This window comes from Vombatus ursinus, unplaced genomic scaffold, assembly GCF_900497805.2.
Source record: "Vombatus ursinus unplaced genomic scaffold, bare-nosed wombat genome assembly UNPS02014818.1, whole genome shotgun sequence".
In the NCBI taxonomy this organism is placed as follows: Eukaryota; Metazoa; Chordata; class Mammalia; order Diprotodontia; family Vombatidae; genus Vombatus; species Vombatus ursinus.
The window spans coordinates 24,380,258-24,404,625 of record NW_020954596.1 but is presented as its reverse complement, the minus strand read 5'-3'; the positions used below and the strand labels follow the sequence as shown (position 1 = coordinate 24,404,625).

Here is a 24,368-nt window from a genome sequence, read left to right as displayed (position 1 = left end):
TTTTTTTTTCATTTATGTTTAGGCTCAGATTTGCAGGGTAGGTCACTTTGGGCTTTCTATATTTTGAACTTCATTGTTCTTCTGAACACATTCCATTACCTCTTGTGTTTTCTGGTGGGTGCAGAATAATCTTGTGTTATTTGAATTTTCTTCCCTTTGTATTTGAAGGCCTTTTCCCACATCACTTGTAAAATTTGTTGTTTCTCAATGGTGGATGTTAAATTTACCCACTGTATGTCTTAGAGTTTGCAGCCTCAAGGTGTTTGTTTTTGTTTTTGTTTTTGTTTTTCCTGGAGATCTATGGATTATTTTAATTGGCACTTTGTTTTCTGTGTTCAGAAGTTTTGGGAAGTTTTCTTTTACTATTTCTTTTCTTATATTGCTCAGGTTTTTTTGTGTTCTTCTCGGCAACCTATATTTCTTTTTGTGTGTGTGTGTGAGGCAATTGGGGTTAAGTGACTTGCCCAGGGTCACACAGCTAGTAAGTATCAAGTGTCTGGTCTGAGACCAGATTTGAACTCAAGTCCTCCTGAATCCAGGGCCAGTGCTCTATACACTGTACCACCTAGATGCCCCTTCGACCTATATTTCTTAAGTTGTCTCTACACACCTTGTCTTCAAGATCATTATGTGTTGTTTGTATGGAGAGTATGTTTTCTTTTAATGGTATTTTTTTTTTGCTTCTTTTCTTCTAGATTGTCCTTTATTTCTATGTATTTTCATTCCCAATACATTATCCTCTCTTTTATTTCTTTGGTGTGACTTGCCACTATAGATTCAAGTTTTTCTATTCTTTCAATTATTTCTGCTTGCAAGTCATAAATTCTGCTCTCAAAATTTTTATTTCTTTTTTAAACCATTCAGAAACAGCATGATGTGATTTCATGCTCTTATCGAAATCCACAGTGTCCTCTGCCACATCAGGTATTGAATCAGTTTTCTTTATTTTACACTATTTATTCATAGGTGCCTGAACTCTCTTATTAGATCCTTATTAGATAAGGAGTCATATTTCTATTTTAACATTTTTCCGTTATCTATTTACGTTCAAGAACTTGGAATTTTCTTTCTCCTGAGATCTTTGGTAATTTCAGTCTTTTTTCCCTTATTTCCTCCTATTGCTTAGTTTCTGATTCTTTCCCTCTAGTGGTGGTTTCCCTGGGGGCTAGATCTAGCCATGTCTCAGACTCCTCCCATACTAGGCAATTCAGGGTTCATCAGATTAGGTCTCTGCCCCAAGTGACTCCTGGAGTGAGAGAACTGGACCGAGCTGGATGCTGGACTCTTTCCCTTAAGCTTAATAAGTTGCCACACAGTCCTTTCCACACATAGGAGTCCTGCCTTGTTTCCTCTGTTTCTCAGTTCTCTGGTTCAATGGCGCAGAATGTTGCTGTTATCATAGCCTCAGCAAATTTCTGCTATTTAAAATTTGGATCTCCTGGCATTGTGAAGAAGGTAGGGTAGGGTGTAGAACTGAGCTCCACTAAAGCCTGGACACGTGTCCTGCCCCAATTCCCTTTGTTCCTTAACTCTCTGGCAGAGTTCTGTTGCAGCACATAAGTCTCCCTGGTGGCTACTATAGTCTGAGCAAGTTTCTGTGTTTTGTAGTTTGTATGTCCTTGGCACTGGAAAGAAGAAGATGTTGGGAAATGGAGTTGAATCTGTTGCAGCCAGTAGGTCTGCTTGTACAGCTTTGAGGCTGGGAGCATTGTGGGTGGCAGGTGGTTCTGAGGGGGTACTGAGTGAGTTCTTGGAAGGGGTTAGTGAATATTGATCTTCTCTACAGTTATTTTATTAAGTTTTTACCTTGTTTGGACTCTTGCTGTCCTAAATCATGGAGACAACTGAAATTGCTTTATGATTAATGCATTATTCCTATCTTGGAGAGGTTTGAGAAGTAGAAGATCAGAGAAAATGTCTAGTCGTCCATCTTGTTAATCATGTGACCCAGAAATCCCTATGAACAAGTATACACACCTCTGCTAGAACTGTTTCTTTGTTTTAAATCAGCAGTTCTTAAGCTGAGATTTGTGAATAGTTTGATAACTGTATTTAAAATATAATTGGTTTCCTTTATGATGCTATGTATTTAGTTCTATGCATGTAACAACATTATTCTGAGAAGGGGTCCATTGACTTCACCAGATTTCCCAAGAAGTCTAGGACATAAAAAAAGTTTAAGAATCCTCACTTTAAATTATTTCTGCTAGTTTGATGAGTGTAAGTTGGTTTAATTTGCATCTCTTATTATTAGTGAATTTTATTATTACAATTAAGAATAAGTGGGGGCAGCTAGGTGGCACAGTGCATAGAGCACCAGCCCTGAAGTCAGGAGGACCTGAGTTCAAATCCGACATCAGACCAAACACTTGACCCTTACTAGCTGTGTGACCCTGGGCAAGTCACTTAACCCCAATTGCCTAAAAAAAAAAAAGAATATTATAAATGATAATCAAGTGATTTTTAAAAATCATTTTTATTTTCTCTTTTGACAATTGTCTGTTTACTGATCTCACACCTTTCACTGTGGTGGCTAAGGTGAGATTTTGGGGGGGGTGAAGCAATTGGGGTTAAGTGACTTGACCAGAGTTACACAGCTAATGAGTGTAATGTGTCTGAGGCTGGATTTGAACTCAGGTCCTCCTGATTCCAGGACTGGTTCTCTATCCATTCTGCCACCTAGCTGCCCCTAGGGGGAGAATTTTTAACCAAACAAATGATAGAGGTGATAACAAAAGAAAAAATAGATAAAATCAACATACCTAGGTTAACAAAGAAAGCTGTCCTGGGGTGAAGCTAGGGGTAGGAGAGAACCTTTCCATGAGAGATCTCTGATAAGATAGGAATGAAACACAAATGTGCAACATTAAGGTTATGTCTAAGTGGATAAGTGGTCAAAAGGTAGGAACAAACAATTCTTCAGAAAGTTTCAAACTATTAATAACCTTATGAAAAGTGCTTTAAATAAATAATAATATTAAAAATACAAGTCATCCAGAGGACTCACTACTAGTACTATTTCCTAAATTATATTGAATGGAGCATGACTGAGGAGGAGAGCCTGGGGAAGGTTTATCTGAACAAAATTTTGTTCATTGATGTTTCCTTTCAAATAATTAAATACTGATAACATTTATTTAACTATTAGGAAATTCCTTAATAAACTGTAGTGGATCTGCCTGCCTCAAGTCTTTCCCCACTCCAATCCATCCTCCATTCAGTCATCAAAGTGATTTTCCTAAAGTGTAGGTCTGACCCTGTCACTTCCCTACTCAATAAATTTTAGTGATTTGATACATAAAAAAGCAAATTATAATAACTTTGAGGGTTCACTTTATTTTTTTCTTTTTTTAAATTTTTAATTAAATTATTTTGAATTATCAATAATCACTTCCATAAGCTTTTGAGTTTTGAATTTTTCTCCCCTTCCCTCACCACCTTTCTCCCCAGTCTGATATAGGCTATACATATATATCTCTATTAAACATATTTTCACATTCGTGATGTTGTAGGTAAGAATTAGAACCAATAGGAGGAACCACTAGAAAGAGGAAACAAAACACAATAGTAGAAAAAAAAATAGCAAATAGTATGCTTCAATCTGCATTCAAAGTCCATAGTTCTTTCTTTGAATGTGGATTGCATTTTCCATCATGAGGCCTTTGGAGATGTCTTAGATCCTTGTATTGCTGAGAAGGGTTAAGTCTATTAATATTAGTCGTTGCACAACGTGGCTGTTACTGTGTACAACATTCTTCTGGTTCTGCTCACTTCACTCAGCATCAGACCATACAAGTCTTTCCAGGTTTTTCTGAAGTCAGCCTGTTCATCATTTCTTATAGCACAATAGTATTCCATTACATTCATATACCACAACTTGTTCAGCCATTCCCCAATTGATGGGCATCCTCTCAATTTCCAATTCTTTGCCACCACAAAAAGAGCTGCTATAAATATTTTTGTACATGTAGGTTCTTTTCCCATTTGCATGATCTCTCTGAGATATAGCCCTAGAAGTGCTATTGCTAGGTTAAAGGGTATGCATATTTTTATAGCCCTTTGGGCATAGTTCCAAATTGCTTTCCAAAATGGTTGGATCAGTTCACAACTCTACCAACAATGCATTAGTGTTCCAATTATCTCCCCTCTGCCAACATTTGTCATTTTCCTCTTTTGTCATGTTGGCCAATCTGATAGGTGTGATATGGTACCTCAGAGTTATTTTTATTTGCATTTCTCTAATCAATAGTGATTTAGAGCATTTTTTCACATGACTATAGATGGCTTTAATTTCTTCATCTGAGAACTGCCTGTTCATATCCTTTGACCATTTATCAGTTGGGGAATAAGGGTTCACTTTAAAAACAGCAAATTGGTAAAGATGAAAAAAGATAGGGATAATCAGCGTTGAAGGGGCCATAGAAGTCAGGCACACAAATTCATCACTGTAGAACTGTAGATTGGTCTAACCATTCTGGAAAGCAATTTTTAATTATACAAGTAAGTAATGAAAGTGTCCATACTCTTGGAACCAGAGATCTCACTGCTAGGGATATACCCCAAAGAGGTCATATACAACAAAATATGTATAGAGGCACTTTGTGTAGTAGCAAAGAATTGTAAACAAAGTAGATGTTCATCAGTTGGAGAATGGCTAAACAAAATATGGTACATGAATGTGATGGAATATTATTGTTCTGTAAAAACAAAAATATGGATAATACAATGTAAGGTATAGTAAGACTTCTATGAAGTGGTACAAAGTAAAGTAAGCAGAACCATAAAAACAATGTACACCAGGACTATCAGAGTGTGAACTGAAAGAACAATTACAACCAAAACATCAAAACTGATAATTACAATGACCAAACTTGATATCAAAGAAGATATATGAGAATGTACCTCCCTCTCTTCTCACAGGGTGAGAACTATGAATATGGAACACTGCATGTCCTGCTGGACTTGATTAAGTGTTGACTGGTTTTTCTGAAATACTTTTTCCTCTTTCTTTTTTTATTTTTTTATTTTTGTCATAAAGGATTTGCTTCTTGGGTTTGGGTACAGGTAGGGATATGGTATGAAATAAAGATGCTATAAAAACAAAAAGATATTAGTAATTTTTTTTTAAAAAGAAAATCTTTCAATTGCAAATACTGTCAGAGTTGGTGGATGTGTTGTTTTTGCCCAACCTTCTTCTTTTTTTTCTTCATTATAAGAAGTGACTTTCTGTATAGCAGAAGGATGTAATTGGAAATAAAGGTAAGGAGAAACAAAAGATATCAATAAAAAGAAAAAAAGAAACATTTCTGTCCATTTCCTCTAAAATAAAATTGGCCAATGGATTCAGCCAGGTAGCAGAACACAAATGAAAAAAAAAAGGATAGCTAACAAACCTGAAATAAATAAAATAAAAATAAAATAAATGAGAATATTAAGAATATTATAAGGATATACACAGCTGTATCCTAAGAAACTAGAAAACTTAAAAGAAATAGATATTTGCCTTTGGAAATATATATTACCCAAATTAAAATAATAAGAAACTAATAATCAAGATAGACTAAATTCAGAGAAGGAAATAAAACAAATCAGTAGAGAGTTATTTTGTAAAGAATACCTTGTCCAAATGGATTCATAGGTGATATCTTTCAAAACTTAAATGATGAAATATCTTACATATTAGGAATTATTAATGTATTTATTAATACATTTATCTATAATGAAAGATGGACTACTACCTTATTTTTTTAAATGGGTGAATATGGTATAAATTTAAGGCCTAATACTAAAAAAAGAATTTTGGGTCAATTTCCCTAATGAAGATGGGGATAAAATATTAATTAAATATTAGGAGAATACAATAATAAAGATTATTTAACATGACAAAACAGAGTTTATGTAAGGTACATGGTGTTCCTAAAGAGGATCAAAATGATTTTACTGTGTTGGAGTCAAGTATAGTGTGTCCAGCTGTGGCTGATCAGACCAATATAACCTCAGAAGGTTCTACCACAGGTTGGGCAGAAATAGTCCACACAAGTATTAGGAGTGGAAATGTCTCCCTTTTTTTTTTTTTTGAGCTACTACAATTCTCCTTAGTTCATAGAGTACACTGCCTTTTTTGATGCAGGAACACCATGCTGGGTGGTCTTTTGCCAGTTTTTTCCATGTCATGCTATTGATTCTTAAGTTCTTTGAGAGACCTTGAGAGTGTCCTTTATTGCTTCCTCTGGCCTCCATGTGAGTGCTTACTTTGTGAGAGTTCTCTGTAAAATAGTCTTAAGCAAACATACTTTTGGCATTCAAACAATGTGGCCAGCCCAGGGAAACTATGTTCTCTGAAGTCGAGTTTGAATGCTTAGCAGTTGAGCTTGAGAAAGGACCTCAATGTCAAGTACCTTATCCTACCAGGTGATCTTCAGAATCTTCCTAAAACAATTCAAATGGAAGTAATTCAGTTTCCTGGCATGTTGCTGGTATACTCTCCAGGTTTCACAGGTATACACAATGAGGTCAGCACAATGGCTCTTCAGTTTGGTAGGCAGTCTAAAACCTCATCTCTCCCACAGTTTTGTTTGGAGCCTCCCAAACACTGAGCTTGGCCTGGCAAAGTGTGCATCAACCTCACCATCTATGTGTACATCCCTGGAAAGTCTACTGCCAAGATATGTAAATGTATCCATAGTATTCAAAATTTCTCCATTTGCTGTAACCAGTAGTTTCACATTGGATGATGTGGTGTTGGCTGGGGAAGAACCTCTGTTTTCTTGGTGTTGTTAGGCCAAAATTAGCACAAACTGTAGAGAATCTATTCCTATTTTGTTGCATCTCAGCCTCAGAGGCTATACTGAATGCACAATCAGGTATGTAAGGTATGTAAGGCTGGTTGAACATCAGAATTATGAACAAGATTCAATGTATAACCAGAAAAAAGTTAAAATCATATCAATGCATATAGAAATAGTGATTTTAAAAAATCCAGCATTAATTCATGATAAGAATACTAAAAAGCATGAAATTTAAAAACGTGCTCCATTATCGACTGAAGAGTAACCTGGATGGCAATCTACACAGTAACTGCAATATTATAAAGATAATCAACTTTGAAAGACTTGGTAAATGTGATAAATAAAATGACTTACCATAATGGTATCTACCTCTATTTAGATAGGGAACTGATGGATTCAGAGTACAGATTTAAGCTTTTTTTTTTTCTCTTTTCTCCTTCTTGTCTTTTTTTTTTGTAACATGGCCAATATAGAAAAATATTTTGCATGACAATACACATTTGTGGTAGATTTTGTCTTTCTTGGGCAACAGTGGTGTAATAGATAGAGTACTCAGCATGGAGTCAGGAGGGTTCAAATCTGGTATCAAACACTTACTAGCTGTGTGACTGGGCAAGTCACTTAATCCTGTTTGCCTCAGTTCCTCATCTGTAAAATGAGCTGGAAAAGGAAATGGCAAACCACTTCAGTAACCTTGCCAAGAAAACCCCAAATGGAGTCATGAAGAGTTGGATATGACATTAACGAATCAACATTTTGTCTTTCTTGTTTTCTCAATATGCAGGGGTAGAATTTGGAGCTGAAAAAAAAAATAAAAAGTCTCACTGCTTTTAAAAAAAATTGAAAAAGAGTAAGCTAGATCTTAACTCTAAGACCCCTAGCTATCTCCAATTCTGTGGAATTTTTTGGGTACTCCTGTAGATGTAAATATGGCTTGAGGTCTCATTTCAGTACAAACTCTCTATTCAAATTGTATAGGAGGCACAAATCAAAGAGCAAAATACTCAATACAGAATATCAAGATACTCAGGAAAAAATCAGACAGCACAGTCATTCTCATTCCTCTAACTCCTTCCTTACACATAAAATGACACAACCTCTTGGAGCCTCATAGGTCAAGGAAAAGTAGCCAGCCCTCAGAGAAGTGCAGAAACTCACCAAGGGGGTGGGAGGAGTTATTATCAGCAGATTGAGATATACTGAAGCCTCTTGGATTTAGGGATTTGCCTCAACTCTGATATTAGATTTCATTATTTTACCTCCAGTACAGTCTCTGGAGCCTAAATTTGTTAAATATGGGCTACAACACTAGTACTCCCTACTCAGCAAGCCATATCCATGGCATCAGTTTGCTCTTCTGTCTGCCACCTTTAGCATGCATGCCTTCTTTGGATGGCAAGAAAACAATGCTGCCACTATCATACCTCTTGCTCTTAACTCTTTTCTTTAACAAAGGCCTTTGGGTACAATTCCTGCATCCATGTAAAAGATCTGTGGAATTCTGAAGCCCTAGAATTTTTTCCCAGTAAGCAATAGCTTCCTTGCTTGTGTCAATTTGTCAGTCAATTAGCATTTATTAAGCTACTATATATCAGACACTGTGATAAGTGCTGGGGATATAAAGAAAGACAAAAAATTGTCCCTGTAGAATTAAGACATTATGGGTATGGCCACCATGCCCCCTATTACAGAAGCAACTCCCCTTCCCCCAGAAAAGCATATCTCAAATTTTCTATGGAAAGTGAATGGGAAAATAGGGTTCAATACAAAAAAGAGATAGAAAATGACAGAATATATGTTTCATAAAGTAAGGAAAACTATATTCAAAACTATTTTTAAAAATCTAGAGTTATGATACTTCATTTCAGTAAACTGATTACCTTTTCCCTCAAAATTGTTTACTCCTAAAACTATTTTGTGCCTAGTCCAAGATATTCTTGAAAAATCTCATAGCAGTTATCAATTGACTAGTTTTGATTGACAATATTGCTAACTTTGGTATTAAGTGAGTCAGTAGTTTCAGCCTTTTTTTTTTATTGCAACACACTATTTGATTTTGTAAGCCAACTACTGGGAAAACACAGCTTTGTATAATGTAGACATATGATACAATGACGAATTCACACAAAGACTCATATAGATAATCAAATTTAATTTTAATCAGAAAATCTTGAATGCTTTGAAAAAAATTAGTTATATTCTGCCAACCCTGGTTTTATGAAACCAAGAATTATTGGGTTCATAGATCATATATAATACAGGGCTGGGAAGGACCTTGGTATTAAATCTAAATTCTGCGTTTTACAGTTGAAGAAACTGATGTCCAGAAAGAGGAAGTTACTTGCTCAAGTTCAGAAAGATAGTAGTAGAGTTTATACAGATAATAAGAGCTAGCATTTGAATACAGGTACTGTTCCTTTAAATTCAGTGTTTTCACTGATCCACATCAGTTCTTTTGTACTTTCTACTATATTATACTGATATATAGGATACTCTCAGTTCAATAAACACTTATTAAGTGCCTATCATGTGCAAAGTACTAACATATCATTCTTTCATGTCACTAGGGAAGCATTTAGAGTATTATTGCTATAATGTGCCATGCATGATACACAAAGATTACCCTTTTGACCTATCATCAATAGGGTATCCACTAAGTGTATCCACTCTAAGTGTAGATGGCTCAGCTCAATCATCTGATCTTTCTTGTGACCAACAGAATACATTTGTAAGATGGTCGGCTAGGGTCAGAGGTGTAGTATGTGGTCATGGAACAGAGAGAACTAACCCCCAGAGGAGGTCACTGATCTTTTTAGAGTGGGTCAAATCTATGGCCTTGGCTTCTTTAGCGCAGGGCTGATTGTAGTTGCTATACCCTGAAGTGATAATACTAACCAATATTTTCCATTTCTCTCTTGTAAGGGTAAAGTTCAGTTTACATCAGCCGTTTAATTCTAGCTATCTCATGTGATAAAATGCCATACTAGTCAGCTTATGGAGTAAATGTTAATGGTTAGCTGATGTGAACTGAAATTCAACTTTGGAAGGGAAAAGATAACCACTCCAACTTATCTCATGTTATTATTTCAGTTCTGTAACTTAAAGAAAACTCAACTGAATTCGTGTTCAGAACGCTGGGTGGTATGTAGTGGGTGGAGATGTCAGTTCAGAGGACAGCAGGGCTCAGATCTCATGTCACAATGAATCTCTTAGGGTAGATCTATTCTTTTTTCTGTTGCCACACTGTGTTGTTTGATGCACCCACCCTTAACTTATAAGCTTATTATAAGACAATAATTTCCAGGAGCAATCACTAGAGAGAAAGCTAAAGTGAAAGAACTGAATAAAAGAAAAGTCAGAGTAGGAGATGGCAAAGTAATCTAGCAGTGCTCAATCAAGAGATAAGAAATGCAAATGAGGACATTTTCTAAATAAAAGTTCAGAGAGCAAGATGAGGCAGCAATAGGTACTAAAGAGCGAGAACTTTGTGTCTAAGCTTCCTCAGTCTGAGTCTGACAGTACATATCTTGTGATTGTTATGTTTTGGGCATTAGGTTACCCAGTGGACCCAAGGTCAAAGGTTTATCCTGGTATGAGTCTGGTACTTTTCTATTATATGGTTATATAAGGAACCTCTAATCCTGACTTTAACAATGACTTCTGTCTTGTAAACTAGACCTGGAATTCTCTTCCTCAGCGTCAATGCCTTTTTACCAGTCTTCTAGGACAGTTTAGCCATATCCTTGTTTTCCCCTAAATCTCCTTACTTTAGTTATTTAGTCAAGGTACTTGGCAAAATATAGGGGTATTGCTTATCACTAACACTTTCCCTACTAGGAGCACTTGTACTAGGTGTCTTAGAGAGATACAAAACAAAACAAAATAGAACAAAAAGACAATGTAGCAACCCTGGCATGGGAGCCCCCAACCAATTTACACTCCTGGCTCTGTCCTTAAAAGCCGTGGGACCTTAGTTTTCTTTGAAACTGTTCCCTTAAATATAGAAGGAGGAGGTGAAGGATAAAGTAGATCATCTCCATTTTACCTCTAAAATTCTGTTCTTTTGTTCCTCCTAGCCCTAATTGACCTACTCTTTCTTGGTGGGGCAGTGCCAGTTTTGCCTTGTACCTGAAATGTATGCTTCCTATCACCGTCTCCTCCTTTCCTGCTATTAAAAGATCTATTTTGCCATCAAAATATCAAGATATTTTGGCCTACTGAATGAAAATGAGAAAGCAATTTCCTTTCTTATTTCTGTGATCACGTAATTCTTAGGCATCTTTCACATCTGCAACCACACAAAAAGAATGGAATCAAAATCAACATGGAATCAAAGAATTTTAGCACAGAATGAGAGATTATCTAATCCATTATCCTCTCGTATTTTAGAGATGAAGAAACTGAGAACAAGAGAAGTAATGGGAACTAGCCCAAGTCAAAATAGCTTTTGCTTATACTGTATAAAAAAGTCACTATTACAATTCACTATGGGCATCCATTTTTTCCCCTTCTGCCATCATGATTTCTCTATGTTTAACTGACACAGCAGACAGTCTTACAACAATGCAAGGCCCCTATGGCACTTCATCCCGGTGATTATGTGAACTGCCTGCATTTAAGCCTTGGGGATTCAGAGAACTATTCCAGCAACTCTTGCAAATGGCAGTTCTAGGTAGAACGTGGTCAATGGGCCCGCAGAAGTCTTATCACTCAGAGATCCGGGCGACAGGGTTACTTTGGCCCCAGGCACCCAGTGCTTGGCGCTTCCTGGTGGAAAGATGTTACCTAACCACAACAACGCTACAATCATGTCTATTATTATAGTTGGCTCAGGAAGAAAAAAAAAATGAATCAAAAACAGCATCAAGAAAAAAAAAACGCGGGGTGGCAGTGGTGGTGGTGGTTTTGAGAGATTAAAAACTACAAGTGGGGGGAGGGGAGGAAAATACACCCCCCCCCCCCCCCCCCGCCCCAACACGTTGAAAACATTTTGCTGGGAAGTATAACTTTGAATAGCGCCAAAAGAAAAAAATCTGGCTTTTTTTTTTTTTTTTTACTTGGGGAAGTGACTGGGTCAAGTAGTGGGAAAGAAAGCCGAAGAATGGAGAAGACAGAGCATGGATAAGGGAGCCAACAGAAGGACCAGCGTTAGCACTATATGAAGCCCAAGCTGGGGAAGCGCGCGCGCCTCGGTCACGTGGACTGGGCGCCTTCTCCCTCCCCCCACCGCCACCCGCCCCGACCTCATGGCGGCAGCCCGCGAGCCCACGGGCCTCCCCCAGGAGGGAGGGGAAGGAGAGCATTGGGAGTGCGCGCCTGACGGCACGGAGCTGGCGCATGCGCGCGCAGGGGAGGGGCGGTCGGCGCGCGGCCGCCTCTGCCCGGTGGTGAGGGAGTCTATGGAGAGGCGGCGGCGGCGGCGGCAGCTGAGGAGGAGGAGGCGGAGGAGATGGCTCCTTTCCCCGAAGAGGTGGACGTGTTCACCGCCCCGCACTGGCGGATGAAGCAGCTGGTGGGGCTCTACTGCGACAAGGTAAAGGCGAGGGTGGGGCCTTTATCTCCTGGAGGCCGGGGGGCGGGCGGCCGAGGCGGCGGCGGCGGCCCCTCTTCGGCGGCCTGCGCGGCGCCCGGAGCCCCCGCGAATTAGTGGCTGCGCAGCGCAGCTGTCACCGCCTCTGCCTCGGCGGGGATGCCCCGGCCCCTGCCTCCTGGGGCCCGCCTTCCCGGCCCTCCGCCCGGGGCCCTGGGGCCGAGGGGCGCGGGGGCTGAGGTAGGCCTCCCTGGCGGCGCCCTGGCCCTTGGGTCTCCCTGGAGACTCGAGAGTTCGTGGGCGGAGAGGGCTTCCTCATCCCCCCCATCCCCCTCTCCCCCTCCCGCAGCTCAACCCCCTTCCTTATTTCTTTCCTCATCTCCCCTCTTTCCCCATTTCACCTCCCCTCCATCTCACCCTTTTTCCCAATCTCACCCTCTCCTATCTTCCCCCTCCCCTTTCTCCCGTCTCACCCCTCTCCCATCAACCCCTTTCCCTATTTCCGCTCCTCACCCTTTCCTTGGTCCTCCTCCATCTCCCCTCATCTTTCTCCTTTTCCCACCCCCATTTTTTCCTCTCAACCATCTCGCCTCCTTTCCTATCTTCCCCCCCGTTTTATCTCCTCCAAATCCCTCCTCTCCCCCTTTATCTTCCCCTCCTTCATCTCCCCCATTCCCCAACTGATAGCCTCCCTGATACCCGCCCTCCCTATCTACCCCCTCCTCATCTCACCATTTCCCCAGTCTTCCCCCCATTTCACTCCCTTCTCCTTATCTTCCCTCTCCCCCATCCACCTCCCTCCCCCGATTCCCGTTTCAATTTGATCCTATCAATCGACTTGATTACCCCCCCCAATTTTTAAAATTTATTTGTATGGGGGGTTGGGATGGGCTAAAGCTTCATTCCCCTTCACTTTGCTGGGCACCTCTGGCAGAGGACTAGGGTTTGTCCTCTCTTCACCCAAGCTCCCTGCACTTCTGGAAGGACCCTGAGCCAAGAAGGAGTCTCTTGACTCTAAGAACTCCCGATGGAGTTCGGAGTTCTTAGAAACATTTCCCTCGGTGGGGAGGCAGGCTGCACAGTGAAAGAGCTTTAGTTGGGTTTTGTATCCCCACTCACCTGTGTGATCTTAGGCAAGTTATTTGATCATTCTGTGCATCAGTTTTCTCATCAGCAAAATGAAGGGAATGAACTAGATTATCCATAGGCCCCGTTTCCAGTCCTGAAATCCTTTTATAAATTTTAGGATTTCTGTGCCAAGGATTTCATCACTTTGAGATTGCTTAGGTCCTGTCTCATTTTAGCACAAGATTCAGAATTACTATTTTGAAGTCAACCAGAAGCTTGTCTTTCTGCAACTTGCCGTCTAAAGATAAATAAATTAAGAATAATTTAAAAATCTTGAATTCGTGTTTTACTTGATTATATGTGGTAATGGGGAGGAAGGCTAGGCATGGATTATCTCAAATCACATGATCTGTAGGACATGGAAATTAGGTACTAATTCATAGCATTTAAAATTTTACATTTTAGAGTCTACTTAACCTGAAAAACAGAAGAGGTAATAACTTTTTTTGTGTGTATGTGGATAGTCAGTAATCATGAAGTTTACCTGGAGGATATTTCAATTATTGTTCATTAAAAATCTCATTGATGGATGGAAAGGTTTTAACAATTCTATCAAGTTGTTTATGGTAATGTCCAAGTAGTTTAGCTAATTCGGTACCAAGGAACAACACTTTAAATTGTTAAATTTGGATTTTGTGTCCTTTTCAAAAATTTTATTTGCCTACCACTTAGAGATGCTGGCATAAATAAAGAGTGGTCAACAAGTCAAAGAGTCTTGGTCTGAATCTCCATTTGCGTATTAGCTGTGTGACCTTAGGTTAGTCACACTAAACTCAGTTTCTTCATCTATAAAGTAAATCAGTTGGGTTAGATGACCTCTGAGTTCCCTTCCAGCTCTAAATTCAACAGTGTTATGAAATGGCCAAAGATAGAAAAAAGCCCGAGAGGGAAAAGCATGTGACCTGAACAGTAGACAAAACTGGACATTATAAAACAGAATAGTCAGTTGTTTAGTAGTAACTTTTTGAAAACAAGCTTTAATATTCCGTGACCTCTACAACACTTATGGTTACAGATGAAGAAAAAATGTTAAATTTCTGTGATTTTAAAGACCAAATGCTAATTGATAGAATCTGGATTAGTGGGACCTAATGAGATATGCCCATTGGGTTGTTTGGTGTTTTATGATGAAACACTTTGCCTCCTCTTTTCACTGAATTAGAAATTAAGAAAATTCTGATGTACATGAAATGATTAGAAAATTGAGAAAAAAATTTACTGACTATTCCCGTAAGTATTGTAAATTACATATTTTTGTAATGTTTACCCATTAGTTTGTTTAGGAAAAACTTTTTCTTCCCTTTGGACAGAATGTTAAAATGAACTTCACTAGCAACTATTTGAGATAATCAAGTTTTGATGGAGTAGCATCCAAATGAATGATTTTATTTATGCAAACACTTAATAATCTTCATTGTGTGACCATAGCTTCATTGATAAATGATAAGTGCCTACTATATGCCTGATACTATAGCCATGGGGATACATGGAAAGGCTGCTCCCCCCCCCCCCAATCACTTTGAGAGTCTAGAAGTTGTAAATGTGCATGTGAAAATACTGAACTTTTTAGTTGTTGGGAAAGGATTGGGCTCCACCCTTGTGAGATAACATTTGGGTTTCTCCTGGACTTGAATTGTTACAGCCTTCAGAACTGAAGTGGGAAACTTCCCCAGCTAAATATTTCAAGCATTAGATGGAAAAATAGTTATCCTTACTTCAGATAATATCTTAAAATTCTGAGGCATCATCTCAATTATATTGACCACTTTGAAACTTAAAACACTGTGATGAGGTAACTAACTCCTCCAGTGCAGATGGGCACTGGCTCAGAAGCTTACAGTTGCCTGGGTCACTGAAAGGTTCAGTGACTTGCCCAGGGTAACACAGCAGGTATGTGTCAGAGGCAGAACTTGAAGCCAGGTCTTCCTGACTTTGAGACCTGCTCCTTTCCATCTACCTTATCATGTTACCTCTCATTATACATGTTTTAAAGAAAAGGCTACAAAGTATGCTTTATTTAAATTCTAAATTATTTGGTGGGCACAGAGATTGAGTACTAAGTAACTGTAAGAGTCAATTCATAATTCACTACTGGCTTGTGAACTAGCATTTTAGAAATAGACATGTATGCAAATAATTTTAAACCATTAAAACAAGTGGGTAGCTTGCTGACAGAGTGGATAGAGCACTGGGCTTGGAGCCAGGCAGATCTGTGTTCAGATGTGACCTAAGACACTTACTAGCTGTTTGACTCTGGACAAGTCATTTAACCTTTGTCAGGCTCAGTTTCCTTATCTGTAAAATGAGAATAAAAGCAGCACCAATCTCCCAGGGTTGTTGTGAGGATGGAATGAGGTAATAATTGTAAAGTGCTTAGCACAGTGCCTTTTCCAGAGTAAGTGCTTCATAAATGTTAGCTATTAAATACAACATTCTTAAGCCAGATTTTGGTAGTGTCCATGACATTTCTTTATATTTCCCAATTGTTTAAACTTTTTTGACGCTCTTTCACTCTTGTTAAACCAATAATAACAGATATAGATAGGGCAGTTGATTTCTATTTTGCAGATGGGGAAGTAATATTGAATAGCTTGCCCAAGGTCATACAAGCAGTTAGCAGAGTCGCAGCAAGAATTCCAGGTTTTCTAAATCTGTACTATGTCTCTATTAATTGAAGTAGTTAAACTTCATTTCTTTAATATGTGAATACTGTCCAACTTTGCTATACTTTAATAGTTGCTGAGTTTTTGTGACTGAAAAAATTCATCACCTGGTGACAACTAATTGTGATGATCCTATCTAAATTTAGCCTGGTCTTTGGACCACAGACTGATGTAGTCCATCACTGGGCCTTTAAATTGAAGCCTTTCTGTTTTGGTAGGACCTCTCTGAACTTGAGTTCTACAGAACATAAGGTTACCATCATGCCATTATGATGCATTGAAGTAGGACTTTAATGGGAGTGTTTTTCTACGAGGTAGTTAAGACTTTTCACTAGTTATGACCTTTTCCTCAATTCATATGAGTTGGTGAGGTTTTATAATATATTTGGAATCCTGGTACATTCTTCTTATTCTAGTCTTTTTCTGCTCAAGGATCTACTTCATTGGGGAAAAGTAGGGGGAAAGGGAAAGAGGATGATAATGGTCTCTTTTAAGATAAAAGTGTATTTTATACTAGCCTACCAGAATGTTTCTAAAATACATAAATTTATCTATTTGATATATTAGATACATACAGGAACATAAATTTCTTTTTTCAAATAACAAACATTAAATGTCTACTGAACACTGTGCTAGCTACTCTGGTGATAGAAAATAGACATAACAGGGACCCCACTCTAAATATTTTTGCATTTATTTAATTGGAAGGAGTGAAGATACATACATATACATACATATATACACATACACACGCACACATACACACACATATATATAGTTAGCTTTAATATAAAGAACAGTATAAGTGCAGAAGAAAGATTCAGATAAAGTTCTATGAGATATTTGAATATCCAGTAGATATGATGTAGGTTTTTTTCTAATACCCTGTCCTAAGGCAATGTTTCTTTGGTCAGGTCTTTTAACTGATACACATAACTGCAAAAAAATTTTTCCCTCCAGTCTGTTTCTTTTAACTTTACAGGCATTTCTTTTTGTGCAAAATCTTTTTAGTTAAACCCATTCAAAATTTCAAATTGTTTTCCCATTTGCTTAATAAAATGTTCATCTTCATATTTGAGACTTTTTTTCTTCTGGCTTTTAAAAATGACATTATTTAATTTTTTATCTAGTTAGTATTTATAATATGATGCAAAGTGTTTATTATATAGTGAGGCATGAGTCTCAATCCATTTTTCATCTATCAGTTTATTTGCTGTCATTTTCACATTAGATACTCATTTTACTGAAAGTTCTTTTTAGGATTTTATCATGTGCTATAAATCCTATTTCTGGATTCTCTTAACTGTTGTATTGATTTTTTTTCCCCATACCATACAATTTTATAATTGTTGCTTTATAGTTATTATGGAAATCTGGTAGGACAAGTCTTTCTCTGTCATTTTAATTTTTAAGTTCTTGCCTGCTAGAATTTTGTCATGACTTTAACTGTATAAAGTAAATTTTTTGTATTGTGATTGGTATTTGTTAAGTCTGCAAATTATTTTGGAAAGAACTTACACCCATCAATTTATTTGTTTTACCTCACCAAGCAAAGGAGAGCCCTTTATTTGTTTAGTTCCTTGATTTCTCTCAAAATAATTTTGAAGTTGTCTTGATAAGTCAGTGCTTAGATATTTAATACTTTTGTTATTGTGTAAAAGTTAAGTATTTCTTGATTCTTGTTCATGGTATATAGAATTGAAAATTCCTTTTGTGACTTTATCTGATGTCTTGCTATTTTACTGAAAATATTTATTATCTCAATTCATCTCCTTTTTCTCCACACTTTTCCCCTTAGAGATCTCATCTGTTCCTATGTGCTCAATTATCAGCTCCCAATTTATATGTAACCCCATTCTCTCCTGAGCTATAGTTCTACATCTCCAATTGTTTGCTGGACATAGGTGCCTTGTTATATTTGCAGGTACTTCAAAAATCGAATACCTAAGATTGAACTCTTAATTGGTATTTTTTTTGGGGGGGGGGTGGTTGGGGTTAAGTGACTTGCCCCGGGTCACACAGCTAGTGTCAAGTGTTTGGTCTGAGGCTGGATTTGAACTCTGGTCCCCCTGACTTCAAGGCCTGTGCTCTATCCACTGCGCCACCTAGCTGCCCCAGATTAATTGGTATTTCTCAGCCTTAAGCTTACTCCCCTTCCTAGTTTCCTTAGTTCTTTTGATTGTATTGTCATCCTCATAGTTAAACAGGCTTGAAACCTCAGCATCATCTTTGACTCTCTTTACTCTCTTGACCCTGATGTTGTAGTTACCTGCAAGGTCCTATTGATTATATTTCCATAGGAAATTGATTATATTTCCATAGTATTTCTTGTGTCTGTCTTGACTCTATTCACACTGTTACCACACCTTATCACCTCTTGTCTGGACTATGCTATCAACCTCCTTACCAGTCTTTTACCTCAGGTTTCTCCTCTCCTCTTCACAGTCTTTCTTTAATATAGCTGCCAAAATAATCTTCTAATGCACAGGTCTTATGTTTCTTTCTTGCTCAACAACTATAATTGGCTTTCTACTGCTTATGGGATAAAATGTAATTTCATTGGCCTGGCATTTAAGGACATGAGCAATCTGGGTTCGACTTGGGTTAAGTGTACCTTTTTAAATCTATAAATTGCTTTTGAATTATACATTCATGTAGTCTTTTTTTTGTAAGTATTTTTTTCAATTATATATATAGTTTTAAACATTCATTTTTATAACGTTTTGAGTTCCATATTTTTCTCCTTCCCTCACTTCCCTTCCCCCTCCCTAAGGCAGCAGGCAATCTGATATAGGTCATATATGTGCAATCATGGAAACTTTACCATATTAGTCATGTTGTGAAAGAAGAAACAGAACAAAAGGGAAAAGCTGTAAAAAACAAAAAGTGAAAATAATATGCTTTGATCTGCATTTAGACTCCATAGTTCTTTCTCTGGATGTGGATAGCATTTTCCATCATGAGTCTCTTGGAATTGTCTTGGATCGTTGTGTTGGTGAGAAGAGCTAAATCAGTCGTGCCTGATCATTGCAGTGTTACTGTTAACTGTGTACAATGTTCTCTTGTCTCTGCTCACTTTACTCAGCATCAATACATGCAAGTCTTTCCAGGTTTTTCTGAAATCTGTCTGCTCATCATTTCTTATGGAACAATAGTATTCCATTACATTCATATACCACAACTTGTTTAGCCATTCCCCAGTTGATGGGCATTCCCTCAATTTCCAATTCTTTGCAACCATAAAAAGAGGTGCTATAAATATTTTTGTACGTGGAGGTCCTTTTTCCCTTTTTTGTGATCTTTTTGGGATACAGCCCTAGAAGTGGTATTGCTGAATCAAAAGGTATGTACAATTTGATTGCCCTTTGGGCATAATTCCAAATTGCTCTCCAGAATGGTTGAATCAGTTCACAACTCCAACAATGTATTAGTGTCCCAATTTTCCCACATCTTTTCCAACATTTATCATTTTCCTTTTCTGTCATATTAACCAATATGATAGGTGTGAGGTGGTACCTCAGAGTTGTTTTTTTTCAATTCATGTACTCTTTATTCTAGTCAAGCATATTACATATCTGGAATGTGCTCTCTTATCTCAGTGCCTGTTGAAATCCTTTCCTTCAAGGTTCAGCTCAAGTGCCACTTCTTTCATGAAGCCCTCCCAGATCATTTTAGTCAAAAGTGTTCCCTTTCTCCCCTCCTCAGATTTTCAGAGTACTTTTTGTATGGATTTTTCCTTTTCTCCATTTATACTACCTTAAGTCATTGTTACTTCTGTGCATGTCTCTGTCCTTGCAATTAGATTGTAAACTTACTGAGAGGCTGGTACTGTCTTTTAATTTTATATCTTCAGCTTAATAAAACACTTATTGACAAGAATACATTGTCAAATTGACTTTGAAAAGGGAAAAGCAAGCAACATTAATAATATCTTGTGGGGAAGACAGGGCCTATAGCCTCAGAAGTGTAGCATGATATAGTGGACAAAATGTTGGCCAGCCTTGGAGTCAGGAAGACCCTAGTTTCAGAGTCTGCCTCTTACATAGGACTAGGTTTGTGAACTTGGGCAAGTCACTAAAGATCTCCTTGCCCCAGTTTGGGAGTTCCATTATGCTGATAAAAACATATTTGGAATAACTTCTCTTCCTTCCCATGTTCTTGGTATTTATCAGAAGATCTGGGTTATTGAAGTATTCAGTTTATACCAGCAATTTAGAGGGATCAGATTTTGAGCTATCCTTTATGTTGGATACTTTCCTATATAATCAGTTTCTTATTTTTTCAGAGCCTGGATGATATAGGCATAACTTGGAGATATTGTGGGTTCAGTTCCAGACCACTACAATAAAGCATATAAAATGAGTGCATGTAAAATTTATATTATATTATTCTGTAGCCTATTAAGTGTGCAATAATATGTCTTAAAAATGTACAAGCCTTAATTAAAAAAAATTTGCTAAAAAATGCTAACCACCATCTGAGCCTTCAGTGAATTCTAATCTTTTTCTCTTGTGGAGGGTCTTCCCTGGATGTTGATGGCTGCTTATTGGTTCAAGTGGTGGGTTCCTGAAGGTTGGAATGGCAGCAAATTCCTTAAAATAAGAAAACAATGAAGTTTGTTGCATTCATTGACTCTTGCTGTCACTTAAATGCTTAGAGTCCATTGTAGGATTATTAGTTGACCTAACTTCAGTGTTGTTGTGTCTAAGGAAATAGGGAGGCTGGAGGAGAGGGAGGGAGAGACCTGGAACAGCTGATGGTTGGAACAATCAGAACACGTATTTGTTGTGGTGCACCCCAAAACAATTAGAATAGTAACATCAAAGATCACTGATCATAAATCGCCATAACAGATATAATAACAGCAACAAATACAACAACAATTATAATGTTTGAAATATTGCAAGTTACCAAAATGGGATACAATGGCACGATGTGTGAGCTCATGCTATTGGAAGAATGGTACCAATTGGGGCAGTGGATAGAGCACCGCCCCTGAAGTCAGGAGGACCTGAGGTCAAATCCGGCCTCAGACCAAACACCTGACACTAGCTGTGTGACCCTGGGCGAGTCACTTAACCCCAATTGCCTAAAAAACAAAACAAAACAAAAAAAAAGAAAAATGGTACCAGTAGATTTGGCCCAGTGCAGGGTTGCCACATTTCTTCAGTCTGCAAAAAATGCAGTATCTGCAAAGTACAATAAAATGAGGTATGCCTGTATTGCGCTGTCTTTTGTTGATTTGGTTACCTTGTTCTCTAAAAGACTACCATTGATTGTGACAAAATTCCCATGGGGTAGAAGTTTGGATTCAGTCAAAGGGTTGCACTTGAGAACCTAGAGGGCCACATGTAGCCTCGAGGCCACAGGTTCCCTACCCTTGTATCCAGCCTGTCCAAGTTATGTGGTTGTGGGTGACTGGGGTCTTTTGCATTATGTCCTAGTACCATTGAGCCCTATAAGAAGTAGAAAAACTTGTTACTATTTTTATTTAACTTAAAAAGTCAACTTTAAGGTTAGTGTAGCTTGGATGAGAAGAGTTGTGAAGAATGATCACTTAAAAAGTACTGGATTTGGAGTCAGAAGATGTGGGTATGAATCCCAGCTCTGCTACTTGTTGTGTTACCTTGGACAAGTTATTTTACCTCTCTGGGCCTCAGTTTTCCTCATCTGTAAATAGTGATCCTATAATACTTAAAGGACCCTTTCAAGGTTGTGTTATGTACCTCCCAGGGTTTTTTGGATCAAATGAGATAATATTTGTAAAGTACTTTGCAAACCTTTAGACATTATTTAAATGCTATTATAATTATTACCTTATTTTTCTTAATGCAATTTACATACCTTTCTGTTTGTGTAGGAAAACAATATTTGAAAAATTGTATATATACCAAATTTTGGGATAAAGCTAAATTGCATGTTCCAAATTGTTATTTTAAGGGAGGAGAGAGAAGGAAATAAACATTTACATAGGGCAGAACTGCACAACTTGGCAGTGGGTCGGGGCCAAAATTAATACTTAATAAATTAATACTTCTTCAGGCTGCAGATAGATTTTTAGCAGCTCACTTTCCAAGTAAAGGTAACGAGAGACAGACTAACCATGGTTGGTTGCTGCAGGTCATGTGACAAAGAGGAGCACATGCACAGTGATAACCCACCCACCAAGTTACATGATGGGCACAATAATGACTAGTGGAAGGTGGGTGAAAACTGGGTACGGACCAAGTACTCATTACATCTTTACTTTCTTTCACATCCTTTACGTTTTTCATAGGCTGCCCCAAAATCCTTTGGCAGGCAAGCCATATGTTGTGCAGGCCTGACATAAGGCCTACTAGCCAGGTCATTGACAATAGGCAGCAGTAGGCCTTATCCATTCACCTTTCACAAATGGAGAAAAAAATTGACTCTTGGCATTTTAAGTAGTTTCAGGGTTACATAGAGAAAGATGAAAATAGTCTCTTCTTCATAAGCTTATATTCTATTAAACAGGAAAAACATTAGTTGATAAAAATATACAGAATAAGGGATAGCAGGTAAAGTATTAAAAACTAGGGGAATCTGGAGATCTGTGAATGCATAAACATTAAGTGTCTGCTATATCACATGGATTGGGTGGCATGTATGTTTAATCTTGAAGGAAACTAGGGATTACAAGAAATGGAAATAATGAAGAAAGACATTCCAGACATGGAGGAATAGCCCATGCAAAGGCACAGGGGAAAGAAATGTAATACCATTTATGTAGCGACTTATGTAGGCCATTTTGGCTGTACTGTAGAGTGCTTGAGGGAGTCATGGGAAACAAATTTGGGAAAGATAGGTTGGAGCCAGATTGTGAAGGACTTTAAATGCCCAACAAAAGAGTTTATATTTTATTCTAAATACAATAGGGAGTCACTGAAGGTACTTGAGTAGGAGAGTGACATGTTAAGACTCTGGCTTTTAGAAATATCAATTTAGTTATTCATATCCAGAGAAAGAACTAATAGAGTCTGAATGCAGATTGAAGCATATTATTTTCACTTTATTTTTTCATAGTTTTTTCCTGTTCTTCTGTTTCTTCTTTCACAACATGACTAATATGTAAATGTTTTTCATGATTGCACATAACCTATATTAAATTGCTTACCCTCTTAGGAGGAGGGAGAAAATTTGGAACTCAAAATTTTATAAAAAAAAAAAAAGAATGTTAAAATTGTCTTTACATGTAATTGGAAAAAATAAAATACTGTTAAAAAAAAAGAAGTATCAATTTAGCACTTGCTTCTGGAGAGATGAATTGAAGATGAGAGACTGAAAGTAGAAGAGTTAGGCCATTTCAGTAGTCCAAGGAAAAAAGTGTTGATGACCTGAACTAGGATAGTCCAGAATGTGAAGGAAAGAGGACTAAGATGAGTTAAGGAGTTAGAGGAATTGATGATTGACGCTCCAAACTTGTAAACGTAGGTGTTTGGAAAGATGGTGGTATAGCCTCCGTAGAAACAGCAAAGTTGTAAGACACCAACATGTTGGGTTTTTTTGCATAATTATGGCTCCTTGTTATGAGGAAGAGGGTTTTATTGTGGAGGAGAGGTTATTGGGAAATGATATCATTGTTTTTTTTTAAATTTCAATCCAAATGTTAACTGTTCTGCCCTTTTACTCCCTGACTGTACATAATAGTACATTTGAGAAATTAAACACATTCACCTTTAGATGTTTGAATTAAAATAAACAAAATTCCAGTATCACCTGACTAAATATATTATAATTAATCACAAGTACTTTTGAAATTGTACTGTACAAGTAATCTTTAAGCTGTGAACATAACTGATTTGTAAGTTGGCCTGTACACAGGAGCAGACAGATCCTCAAACTCTGGGTTTAGAGCTGGAGGAATCTTTTTGGTCTTGTAACTAAACCCTTTTGTTTTACAGATGAAGAAACTCAGAGTCATGTAGTATAACAAAGCTGGAGTTCACATCCAGGTCCTTTGTTCCCCAGAACCAGTACTTTTTTCTATTTACTACTCTGCCTCCGCGTCCTACTTATTATCACAACTATCTGTTTTCTCCTTATTTGGGTTTTTGTGAATCTAAGACAAAAGAGAGAACTGTAATAGCTTTTTATTTTTATTTTTTTAAACATTTGTCATTTTTTAAGCAGTGAGTTGTGTGAGTAGAGCCCTACTGGGTCAGAGCTTTCTGATTTAGAATTCTAGTAAGGATTTTGAAGGGAAGGGATTGTTGTGCTTTTTATTTTTGTATCTCCAGC

The 24,368-nt window shown here is 37.8% G+C and overlaps 1 protein-coding gene across 1 annotated transcript in view; it reads left to right on the top strand.

Moving 5' to 3' along the window:
* Positions 1–12,164: 12,164 nt before the first annotated feature.
* The window catches only part of FBXL5 (F-box and leucine rich repeat protein 5), a 55,369-nt gene continuing 43,165 nt past the window's right edge, over positions 12,165–24,368 (top strand). Inside the window, exon 1 of the mRNA XM_027836464.1 lies at positions 12,165–12,321. Within this exon, the coding sequence (XP_027692265.1) occupies positions 12,238–12,321 (84 nt within the window). The 5' untranslated portion in view covers positions 12,165–12,237. The remainder of the gene's footprint in view (positions 12,322–24,368) is intronic.